Source organism: Varroa jacobsoni, unplaced genomic scaffold, assembly GCF_002532875.2.
Source record: "Varroa jacobsoni isolate VJ856 unplaced genomic scaffold, vjacob_1.0 scaffold_78, whole genome shotgun sequence".
Classification (NCBI taxonomy): domain Eukaryota; kingdom Metazoa; phylum Arthropoda; class Arachnida; order Mesostigmata; family Varroidae; genus Varroa; species Varroa jacobsoni.
In genome coordinates this window covers 191,355-204,412 of record NW_019212980.1, presented here as the reverse complement: position 1 = coordinate 204,412, position 13,058 = coordinate 191,355, and the positions used below count along the sequence as shown (strand labels likewise).

The window sequence follows — 13,058 nt, the reverse complement described above, 5'->3', positions numbered from 1 at the left end:
ATAATAAATTGCAGAAGCCAAAGGCAGAACTTCCTAATAGAGTCTCATCTGTAGCACGGATGTGTTTCGATTAGATACTTCCACATAGCGGTAGCCAATTCGAGCGCTGGAACGAGAACGCTTATAGGTGCTGTTTAAGATATCCATACTTTCAAGAGGGAATGCGTGTGGAAGCTTGCGGCTGCGACCTCACGCGTTCGAACACCTAAGGTATTGCTTACTCGGTCATGCCAGTAATAAATAATGAGAACAACAAACGTCTACTAGTTCGTTTAATTAAATATTGCAGGAGTCTACGTCTTGTATAATTCAATCTAAATAACTAAAAAAGCAAATAGAGAGCACTTTAATCTACGATGCTCTACGACGCGAATCATGAAAATAAGGGTCAAAGGTAATAATTACAAACAGAGACACTCGTCCCCATAGTAGGATCACTATGCACGTCCTCGTATCAAATAAAGCTTGAAACTTTAATTGTGCGTTCTATCCTTGAGATAATATATATACAGTATAAAACTATATCCATTAAACAAAATATCGTTACGGTAGCCGAGAAGATGTACATCGACAGTATAAATAACACATTTAAGTGTATTTAGTATGTGCCTTTGTATATTGTGTTGCAACCAACAAAGTCGATGTGGGTTCTTATCAGCTTAAAAACTTATCAGCTTTGATTTCGTCTTAAACACTAGGCTAGGGCAGTGAATTTTTTTTTCGAAGCATAATCGGATTCATTGTTTGTACACGACCTTTTCGATGTACACGACCTAATAATATTCTAAATATTAAGACTATAAAAATGAGACAATACTGACTTGCCCTGCAGGTTAGCGCCTTCAGTATAAAAAATTGATAAAAAATCACATTATGTTTATACCCCTCTTATTTTTGCGTGAACCAAAGGTTTTGTGATCATGATTATTGTAGTTTTTGAAAGGAGATCATTATCGTTTACCACAGGTGTGGCGTACATCTGTTACGAGCAATATGCAATGTTAAAGTTATTGGACTTTTCGATAAAACCTGCAAGCGCCTGGTTGATCAGTCATAAAGCTCGCTTTATGGCTTGCTCTCTTGCAGCAGCTTCGTTGATCAATTTTAAACCTGCGCGCCTTTCTCCGCTGCACAAAGGACCTCTCCGTTGTGGCTGCGATCACAAGTAGCGTTTAGTGCCGTTTAGCAGTCCTCGTCGACCCCAGAGCAGAAGCAAGCATTAGCCCATTTAACGCAGCAGTATTGCGGAGACCGCGACCGGCATAGGAGTAAGAACTGGTCCGAGTGAAAAATTTCTTCCTTATCTGGAAGTGAAATCGATTGGACGACGATGGCTTTGTCGCGACTTTTTCCGACCACTCGACTGCTTTGCCAGCAGGTAAGTCAAAAGATACATTTTGGACAGAGAATGGATCTGTGAGGCAAGAAATCATTGGCAGTTTCCTTTCCAAGTCTGGTAATCTAGTACGGTGTAGCGGTAGTACTAGCCTGTTCCACCATTGACTCTCCCTCGCCCCATCCTCCCCCTAAGATCTCAGAGGGCACTCGGAGGGTACTGCGGCTACCGTCCGACCCTTTGATTCTACTCAGATTGTCGTTCATCATCGCTAGCAAAACTTGTGTGATTGTGTGAATGGCTTTTGATACGGACCAATGTGTCACTCAACATCAGTCTACTTGAAAAAGAGGAATACACCGCGTGGAACGTTCGGAACAGCCGGCGTTGTGAAATGTGGCGCTGAAACCGGCAATACAATGCAACGGCGGCAGCTTTGGCGCTATGCCAATGGGCAACGGTCAACAACACAGTGACGATTATAAAATCCGATAGTAAAGCCTTCGACGGTTTTGACCTCGACCTCGAGCCGACGACGAGATCTGTCGGAGAGACGCGCGCCCTTGGCACGACTCTTTTGAACCGACCTGGCTAACTAACGGCGATGAAGAATGGCATTTGCTGCTGGGTGTATATCCGTGTTCAGTTTAATCAGCCTTCACAACGAAGACCAACATCCAGAGCAGCCTGTAAGGCATAGCCAAAGTATCTGAACGATCGGCACGTCACTAGGTATTGTTGATACAGGATTAATTTTGATTTTATATTGAAAAAGAAGCAGAGTGCTTTGGCAGAGGGAAACATAACCGGCGCATGCGAATGGACCCACACGTTCTATTTCACTGCCCAAAAAAGCAGTGAAGTATTTTGTATGCCATTTTTGGTGTTTCATGTGCATACTATAATACTTCATATAATGAATTCACACTTATTATTCATCATTTTGTATTTCAGAGATTACCGGCTGTTCTATGCATGTCTTCGAGGGGTATTTCTGCCGACTCAACCGTAAGTGTGTGCACATCTTTGCTATGCTACTCTACGTTATACGTCGTTGAGTTCCCTTAGGGTTTCGGTTCGCTTGGTATTGCACAATCGCGATCATCAGGATGGATCACTATAGCTATGTGTGTGTAGCGCTCTTAGGATTACAGTACACCTACTGGCAAGCTAAGATTATCACCGGCAATGATCTACTCATACTGCATTCTCGTATGGGTTCATGATACTAAATTTATTGTTGCAACCACTACTGCAACGCAACGATAAGGCGCTTTTTTAAGAACGAGGTGAATCTGTGCATGCAGATTTTATCAGATAATAGCAGTGATTTAAAAAAACAATCATCCACGAAGAACACTACCTTTTCTATCAACCGGATCATCGAACTCGTTTTGTGCCTGCTCGTATGCGATATCATTTGCTAGAAATGCTTCTTGTACCAGCTTGAAATGGCCACCGGTGGTCAACTGAAGTCACGCGATTTTGAAGCTATGTAAAAACATAATAAAAAACGATATAAACTATTTTCCTATTTTACGTTCGGCCCTTAAGCTGCTAGGTATCCCTTCAGACGGCTGGTTCCGAGCATGAAACGAAATGTACCTGCACCCTGATGCGGACCTAGATCATCGTCCTTAAGTTTAACAGGGAAACACGTTACTGCGCTATCACGGGAATCGAGCAAACGATATTAGTGCATGCGGCGTCGGCTCGATTTGGGTCACAGTAGTGTCGGCTTCCCGCCATCTAATAATATAAGCACCAATGTTTGTAGACATATAGAACTGGGGATATATGCCCTGAAACTGCGCATAGATGCCAGTCAACTAGTGATACCAAACAATCATTGTCTAAGTCTTATCTACATTTGTTGCGAACGTTTTGAAAGTCAGTGAGGCAAGCCACTTAGTTTCCGACGTTCATATAATTGGTTTGTTCTGTAACTACGAATCTATCGACGGTCAGGCTAGCGCTATTCGTTATCGATCTGTACAGCGAAAATTCCAGTGCTACACAAACGCAATCGTTGACGAACGTACCGCCTCACCAAATGCGATATGAGCAAGAACGGTTGGTACGCCTTCAGCGTCGCTACATAATGCCGTCGGAATCCAACGCCACCAAAATAAACTACTTCTTGCCTGTTTCGGTCCATATAATAACGATTGTAAGGTCTCATGTCAGCTATACATAGCTCCCTGCTCTACAGACGGTCTCCAAATTAGACCCGTCTTTAGGACGAACCAATTTGCTAGCAGGCTGTAAACAAAGCGAGAGCGCATTCATTGGCAAATATGAAAGCTGCTGCTGCTTGGGGCAAACACGGCTTTACTTATTTTCCTTTGCTAGTCATTAGAAAAGCATCATCGCCACTGTATAGTATATAGCGTCAATATAGATACCAATTACTACTTCTATTATATCATGAAAGGGAAAACTGTACAGCATTTTAAAATACAAACGGATCAGCAATAGCGCGGCGTATGCGCATACTGCACTTATTAAATCTCCATTATGAAAAGATAATCATTTACTATAAATAGACTATTATTTTTAACGTATACACTTAGTATGGCTTGATGACAGGCCAATAAACAGGTATATCTGTGGATCAGTTTACTTAAAATAAATTTTGTCGATAACTGTCTCATGACGTGGCGCCTTCCAATCTGTACTGTTTTGGCTTTATAGTTCAACACAGTCGGGGAAGGTCAGCTGATCCCGCGGTTCTAGATTGTGACATCACGTGCGAAGAGATCAAGACGTTATCCAGTAAACGGGTAGCGTAAACGCTTTTGTCGGCGTGCGTTATTGCCTTTTGCAGGAAGACAAACTGGTCATAGAAAGACAAGGATCGCATGGCTAAAGAAACTACCCGACTTGGAAAATTGACTTTTATTACAAGTTAGATCGGACAAATATTTCACAATTTGTGGACCATTTAACGAAATTTGAATTACGTAGCATTGTGAATTATATAGAAGGTGCTGTTGTTATCAGTGGAGTGCACCGGTCTGCCTGGCTGTTCTTAGGGTCTTCGACCCTTCGAAATAGTAGAATTTGCATTATGGGTTTAAACAGCACAGTTACCCATGCACAGTATGTCGTGGTTGCGATCGATTATTTTACGTTTTCGTCGACAACTTTTGGCAATTCTTGTTAATTTAGACACTGAAAATCGATGACTAAAACAACTCAAGGCATTACTAAGCAGGTTGATGAACGTATTGTATAGTATTGAAAAGTGTAATGTTTGGTCTCTTGTGGACGACTGTGGACATAATTGAAATGATACGTATGGAATATTCAAACACAATAGATTTAAGATGCTATAACGAAGCCCAGTTATGAAGGAAAGTTGAAGATATTAATCAGGTTATATAGACAGAAAGAAAACAACTAAGGTTTCAGTCCGAGTTATGGCTACAAGTTTAGAACTTCATTAATTGCCAGTGTTATGCTTCTCTTAAATTAACAATTGTCAGACGTTGAAAATCGAATCTGTTACTATTATTTTAAGGTAATTAACGTTTTAACCAACGTTGACATGATTACGTCTGGTTCAATTTATTTCGTTAACATTTTCAGGACCTTAAAACGGTGCTTGCTGATAAAATCGCTGTTGAGCGTCTCCGAGTGAAGGAATTCCGGCAGAAATGTGGCTCTCAAACCATTGGCGAAGTGACCATCGACATGATGTACGGAGGTATGCGCGGTATTAAAGGACTGGTCACGGAAACCTCGCATCTTGACCCAGAGGAGGGCATCAGCTTCCGGTGAGCAATAAACCATTAGCTAGTTTGTGTAAATAAAGAAAGCCGACTGCTCTGTGTTTCCGTTTCTCCTACACATAATAAACATACACATACCAGGAAATGTTAACTATCGATAAAATCTTCCGATGAGATTTTTTTTATGGAAACTGCGGATCGTATCTGTAACGCATAAATAGCGGACAACAATGCTCTCGCATCACGTTTAATAGCCGCGCCAAGCAGCCTGTTGTGAGTTTCCTGTTGTGGATAAACCTAACGATGACTGTCATGCACACGCCGTATCCACGTAATACCCTGTTGACGTTGTTACTTTACTGTTTAAATTTTCACTTCCTTATTTAATGATTAAGCATTTGGAAGATTGGTGGTTTGCGGGTTCGTCAAGCAATATACTTATTTTTTAATTACAAATTTGCTTACTTTGTGTGAATTGTTCATTTGTGATTCTTCTACCGTATTATCTCTATATAGGGGATACACTATTCCTCAGCTTCGCGAGAAGCTGCCAAAAGCCCCTGGCGGCGAGGAACCCCTGCCTGAGGGTCTTTTCTGGCTCTTGCTCACTGGTTCACTTCCTACAGAAGCCCAGGTGAAGGCCGTGTCACGTACCTGGGCTCAACAGGCTGATCTACCATCGCACGTGGTTACATTGCTTAACAACTTACCCGCATCTGTGCACCCTATGAGCCAGCTCTCTGCTGCTATCACGGCCTGCAATACCGAGTCGAAGTTTGTCAAGGCCTATAATGATGTATGTAAGACTGCACCCATTTTACGGTTTCCGTAGAAGTTTTTTTTAACATTAATAGAGCAGTCGTTTTGTATGCCTTTCGTTTACTTTGGGTGGATATGTTCGTGCAGTAGGAAGTCGGTAATAATCATGTAAGCGATATCAAAAATGTTGTAACGTCCTTGCTACGAGCTAACACCATAATCTAAATAGGAACTTGTCTGAATTCCGACTAAGTGCTTCAAGTAGTCTACACTCAATCTTTGCATTGTTCATAATGGAGCCTTTACAGAATCGTTGGTACTGTTCGAGTACTGCATAGCGTATCGTAATAACCATTTGCGTCAACCGTCAAATGGGTTAATATAAATTATTTTTTTTTTTTCGAATTCTTCACTATTTTATTTAGCATGCATCGACATACAATGAATGTCATCTTCAAATACAAAAGCGATATAAATTAGCGTCGCTCTTCAAAAGAAAGATCAAATCGGTTATATCCGGTTAGCAGAGATGAATGGCATCAATTGCGCCACTATCCAACAACATTAAACCGACTGTGTTGTCTGCTGCTGCGAAACTCTCTTAAAAGGTCGTCCTCTCAAGCTCATAGGTTTTTTGCTTCAGGGTTAGCTACAGGACTATACGTCGGTGTATAGATAACCATTTGTTCTTTTACTAGCCAAACTGGTTGTGCACCACGGACGGTGATGTCTATCTTGGTCATCACTGCGGCGCTAGAAGTCACTGTACACTAAAAATAGCAACGACAGCATCGCAATTGAAGGTCCGAAGCCATGAAGGTTTTGATACTATGAATAGCTGCCAGACAGGAATGTTGTCATCGCACTTTATGGAATATGCGGCCGGATGTAAATTCGCGCTGTTGTTTTACAAAGCACTATCAGAAATAAGTAGTATTTTCGTAGTTCAATAGCGTCGTAAGCACGTTCGACTCTCTGTAAAGATATTCACATTTTTTATGATAAAACAGCTTGAGTGTTGAGTGTGAACGCGCTACGTTTTAAAAATACATCGAAGCAGAATTGGGGCCTCACGCACAGCAATATATAGAGTATAACCTTGGCAGGCCGGGCGGGTCTTCGGAGTGCTCCCTTAAACTTCTATGAAAGCTTAATATATGGCCATAAAGGACTGTGTAAAAAAATGAGATAATCCAATTCGATGCTGGTTTATAAGGGTAAAATGTTGCACGTACGGGATTAGGCGGTTACCTAGTCATAGCATAAATATAGACAATGCAAGTTATCCACACGAGCTTAAAACTAGTTTATGATTATGTTGTGTCTCTCGATTCAGTTGATACCTTTCTATTCGTTGTTAAGTGAACCAGGTTGATGTTTAAGGATTTGTCTACTAATTTCAAAGTACTTTAATCTTCAGTCATGTTTGGTACCTTATAACTAGTGCCAAACGAGGCAGATACAGTAGAAGGCGTGTGGTTAATTGCCGATAATGCATACCATAACACGTTCCTACAAAATTATATTTTCTTCATATTTCTACGACGGGTTCTTACCAAAGGTGTGTTACTCAACCACCAAATTAGCTGAGCACAATGGAAAGCCCAAAAGATCGATTGCAACGGTAAACTTCATACAATTAACATTAAGTAGCATTTCCATTTTGAGCCGACTATTTTAAGAAATTATATTAATTAAAAAAAAAAACAACTTTATAATAGATACCTTGACAAGTAGCTGTGCTGGACAAACTCTAATCCATACATGCAAAGATATCCAAAAATATTGAATTATTTCTTATAAGGCTTATCAGCAAATCGCTCACAAACGCATTGCGAGAAAGGTGTAGCGTGTTGATAACTAAAGTATGTAGGCAATTAATGTCAGCTGTTATGAATTGGTATTTCGTATTGATTTGGGGTATTTTAGGGCGTAAACAAGATGGCCTATTGGGAGTACGCTTATGAGGATTCCATGAACCTGATTGCCAAACTGCCGACGATTGCGGCTATAATCTATAAGAATGTCTACCGTAACGGAGAGTCCGTACCCCCCATCGATGGTGACAAGGATTGGTCAGCAAACTTCTGCAAGATGCTGGGTTATAATGATCCTCAGTTTACCGAGTTGATGCGTCTTTATTTGACCATTCATTCCGATCACGAGGGTGGTAATGTATCTGCTCACACGACCCACCTTGTCGGTTCAGCTCTTTCGGACCCGTACCTGTCACTTGCTGCAGGTATGAACGGCCTTGCTGGACCGCTCCACGGCCTCGCCAACCAGGAGGTGCTAGTCTGGCTTTCGAAATTGCAAAAAACACTTGGTAAAGATGTGTCTGACGAGCAGCTTAAAGAATTCGTTTGGAAGACACTGAAGAGCGGGCAGGTTGTGCCTGGTTACGGACACGCCGTACTTCGAAAGACTGACCCCCGGTACACCTGCCAGCGTGAATTCGCCCTGAAACATCTACCAAACGACCCGCTGTTTAAGCTGGTTGGACAAATCTACAAGATCGTCCCCGACATTCTTTTACGACTCGGCAAGGTCAAAAACCCCTGGCCCAATGTCGATGCCCACTCTGGTGTCCTGCTTCAGTACTATGGTAAGCTTTTCGATTTAGGAAATACATGAATACTGCCATTTCAAATTTTTTTTTCTGTATCTACGGTTGTCACTTCATAGACCGTATACTGTTCTGATTTTAGAAAGTGGTGCGTAAAGTTGTGCTTTGCTATGATGCAATTCTGTTGTCATGATACGGTAATCCTTTTGAGTGTCTCGTGGCGCCGGGCAGATGTAGCGTTTTCACGTTTGAAGACGTAGTTCATTATCTCTTAAGTAGATACGCGATAAAATTATCAATAGAAGGCAGCGAACAAGAAAAGCCATGTTCCCTGACAGGCGGGTTGAGTGACCTTTGTCCACGAGACTGAGTGACAGAGCAGCGGAATTACACAGCGTTCACACCGTTCAGCCGCTACTGTTAAAGGGATGAATAGAACCAGAATAGGTCACAGAGTAAAAACGTTTTTCGAATGGTAGTCTGACTCATCTCGAAACAAGTGGCAGAGCGGTTTCTTTCTCTCAGCTGCTAAGATTCACCAGTAACCTATTTCTTTGCCCTGTTTTTTGTCCAACGTCACGTGATTACTCAAGCGTCGTTCTAATATCCGCGCTGACGTTGTCAGTTGACTCCCGAAAAGCGCTAACATGCTATGACTTGGATGATAATAGGTGCTTCTGACATCTTTCACAGGTCGGATTCGATTCACCTACTGGCTGCTGGTTTTTACATTTCGTTGGAATGGACGGGCTACTTGATAAAGGCAACACTAAATAAAATGTTTGTTCTGTGCGTTGCATTACAGGCATGAAGGAGATGAACTACTATACAGTTCTGTTTGGAGTGTCGCGTGCTTTGGGCGTTCTTTCGTCGCTTGTGTGGGATCGTGCACTTGGCCTTCCTATTGAGAGACCCAAATCAATGACCACTGAAGGCCTTATGAAGCTCTGCGGCTTAAAATAAATAGGTGAAATGCTCCTAACCGATCTCGCTCACTCTTTAAATGGCCGTTACGATCTGCGAACTCCAAAATGGAATAGGCTTCAAGGTAGCATGAGTTCAATCTAAGAATGAACACGTAAGAATGTATCGTTCCGTGATGTATGATTTTACGTTAAGGGAAGAAGCGACTTTGTGCGGAAGAAATGCGAAGTGGAATCGCATTGATCAAATGTTCAATAACTTCAGTTCTTCTAAACTAAAAGAAAAATAAGTTCAGCAGCAAGAAGTTCAAAACGTATCACCCGTTGGAAAAATATGGGACTAGTTCATACGCCTCTCTGGGAAAGCGTCGTTGAAATGAATATGTATATGTAGAATTTATTGTCGGAAAAACATGGAAGGGGGCTATTTTTACAAAGAATTCTCTTTCTAAATACTTTCATAATTCATAGTATACTTACATACAGACATACATATGACTGCGCACACGATAGATATACAGAATTAAGCAAATGATGTAGAATATATACAAAACCTTTTAAGTAACAGTCTTCAATGGTATAGTGATGATTACGATAAGCGAAAAGCTAGTGTTTTGCTTTAAGTAGTGGAACTGCAATGGCTGGATCGGGGTTTCGTGGTCACGTTATAACATTTTAATGGATGTTAGATTAGTACTAAGCAGAAAGCAACAGAACACAGAGGCCAGTTGAAAATAGACAACCAAAATAGAACGATATGAACGCATTATTTACATATAGACCACCAAGATCGTTTTCTAATGCGTTACCCCAGTGCATCGAAATTACGTCTTTCTGGCTTCTTTCACCTGAATGAACGAAAGAAGGAGAAAGAGAAAAAAGCGTGTACAATGATAAAATATAGCTAATAATGGAATGATAACGGTGGACGTTGCAGCAAAAGAATGTAAGTAAGTAAGCATGGCAACAATGTAACAATTAACTGAAATACGTTGTACAAACATAAACATGCGTGGATAAACAGTAGAAACGTCGAATCAAGCATCGAAGATGCTCATCGATATTTAGTTTAATTGTTTCAGGATTACTATATGGAAAGATGAGGTGACGAATTCATGTAAGAACCAGCAAGAACATGAAACATGTTATAATATTAATGAAGTAGTTATAGTGATGATAGCATATACTATACGATAATTGTTTGTGGCTTAGGGAAGTGGGCAACAGCTAAAACGTACATTAAGATCTGATTGTCGTTTTTCCCTCGAATTCATCCGAAATGAAGTGAAAAAGCTGCACCGGTTTTTTTTTTTTAACTCTTTTTGTAGTTGGCAGGGTGGTTTTCTGTCGAGAACCTCTTAGCAAGGACAATTCGTACATCTTCGATGGACGACGGGACGAGGGGTCATGAATACTGGGTTGTTTTTGCTGTCTCGACGCTACCTAAATGGTCGAGAATGTCTTTGTAAGATCAAGCCGGATAAAATAACTTGTTCATACAAATCAAGTAATGGATTTTTCTGTGCACGCCCCATCATACAACCATTGAATATAGAGGAAATGCACGTAAATAGGTCCAAGAAATAGAACAGTTTTGAAGAAAACGGAAGATGAGGAAAGTGGCTTATAAAGAAGGGTGGCTAATGTTGATAATGATCACGATGATGGTCAGAAGAAGAAAAGCGTGAGGAAGGGGAGAAACATTATTAGGCAGAGCGCAGAGTACACGAAAAAATGGAAAAAGAAGAACGTGTACCACTACTACAGACTAAATCATTTTAGTTTGATGCATCGGTGTGCTGGTAAAGTGAATTTGCTAAGTTATTGGAACATTAAGTAAAACTAAGTTTAATGTTATTGAAAGAATGGAAATTGGAAAGAAGGCGATAACCGTAATGATGAAAGGTAGAATGAAACAAAAAGTCGAGATGGTTACGAGACAACTGAATAAACCACAAATGAGTACTTAAGGAACGCGCAAGCGTGTTGTTGCTCCGTATTAGGTGTGAGAGCATTGCCCTTCTAATGGAGCAGTGGTAATGTGTTTGCGTAGTAAACTTTTAGCGACGAGGTGGTCCAGGTTCGAAACCCAGTGTCGATGCATTTCATGTTGGGCTGCCAGTTGCCAGCCGTCTGAAGCAGCGCCAATCGGCGGTATCGGAAGTAAAACTGGAAACATTCGTCTATTTAAAGATGAGACCGAGAGCGGTCGAAAAATAGTAGCATTTGTTTAGAATTTTTTTTATTTTCAAAATTTTCAGGCTTTATAAACCTGTCACGTGGTATATTAGTGCAAAAAATAACCATGCATATAGGGAATCAGCGTACAAAACTTTTTCTACCTGGCAGAGACTGTACACCCCAAATAGTGCTCTAATACAAAACGCATGCAGATAGCCATCTATACCAAAACATGGTATAGATGGCTATTCGCGTCTCCTTAAATGCGTTTTCATGGTAACCGTAACTAACGGGTCACACTGATTCAAATTTGAGCGTTTTTTCCAAACAATATCAAGGAAATATGGAGTGAAAGAAATCAACGAAAAATAGGATATTTCTACTAAAATTATTAGCTGCTTGCATGGTTGCCGTGCTATTTCATAGATCCGTTGAAGTAACCCTAGATAGGTTTAGCCAGACTTAAGTTAGGCTTCTGATGGGAAAAGTCCTTGATGCGATACAGAAAAATACGTGACTCCGAGGACTTATTTACAAAATTGACGGTGACTAATAAAAAAAATACAGAAAGCGTTATCGTGTGAAAACGTCTCTTTGTGAGACGTTGACAAACACTTACAATCATGGTACCAGGCGATACAATGGAACTTACATAACTCGACCAGCTTAACTAAAGGTAGCAACTTACTTTTGTTATATACGTTGTTAATAATAATGAAGTATGTAGATCAAATTTTGTATAACAAACTTCCTAACATATTAAGAAACCCACTGTTCCCTTTATGTAGAAATCGCTACATGCGAAATTTTTTAGACTTATACCAGTATATTGTTGTACCCATATATAATTTTAAAAAGGTGCACGCTGTAGCTTAGAGAAGGAACCTGGGTATTCTATTTGAGCTCTGGTTCGATGATCAGACGCGGTTGAATACGACAGTGAGGCAATATTGTACAAAGCTGTTTGGACATCTATAGGCTATCAGTCTTGATCGTTCGCTAGCAGAACTCGTTCTCGAGGACAAAGCCAGTTATGACTCACCATCTACGGTGTACGGTCAAACATTTGAGACCCGTTGTGATGGCGTGTAGACGGCCTGAATCAATAGCACGTAAACTTGCGTCGGCCATTGTTTGAAAGGTCATGTCAAGGGCACGTACAATCAATGTCATCAAGCATCATCCAACTGCACTTTTTCAAACTGCAAAAAAGTTGCATTTTTTTTTTGCATTTTACTGCGTGTAAGGGGATCGAAAGTACTACGCTATCGAATGTCTTGATTCCGCTTCCCGGATAGCGTATTGAGCATAGGTGGTGCAGCATAGTAACTTAGCGGCATCATCTAAAGAAGCGTTTATATTGATCTCTGCGAGAAAATAAATAGGAATTGTCGAATGCGCACGCAGGAAGGGAACATACATAACGTAGGTTATGTCATGTATCATTAAACAACATTTACGTGCGATTGTATAACGTTTCGCGATATTCACTAATGACATGCAGATCGAAATCAACCACTCACCTCTATACTCCCGGGGGAACCGCTTTGGCAACACCT

The 13,058-nt window shown here is 40.9% G+C and overlaps 1 protein-coding gene across 2 annotated transcripts; it reads left to right on the top strand.

Moving 5' to 3' along the window:
• The first annotated feature begins 1,182 nt into the window (after positions 1–1,182).
• On the top strand, positions 1,183–11,292 carry kdn (citrate synthase). 2 transcript variants are annotated; one of them, XM_022838633.2, is made up of 6 exons: positions 1,183–1,378; positions 2,291–2,344; positions 4,928–5,115; positions 5,587–5,866; positions 7,759–8,434; positions 9,201–11,292. In XM_022838633.2, exons 1-6 carry the CDS (start codon positions 1,331–1,333, stop codon positions 9,356–9,358), a joined length of 1,404 nt encoding a protein of 467 aa, XP_022694368.1. In that variant the 5' UTR covers positions 1,183–1,330; the 3' UTR covers positions 9,359–11,292. The 2 variants fall into 2 exon arrangements, with proteins under 2 accessions (XP_022694368.1, XP_022694378.1); XM_022838643.2 differs by lacking the exon at positions 1,183–1,378 and adding an exon at positions 1,963–2,068.
• The last annotated feature ends 1,766 nt before the right edge of the window (positions 11,293–13,058 follow it).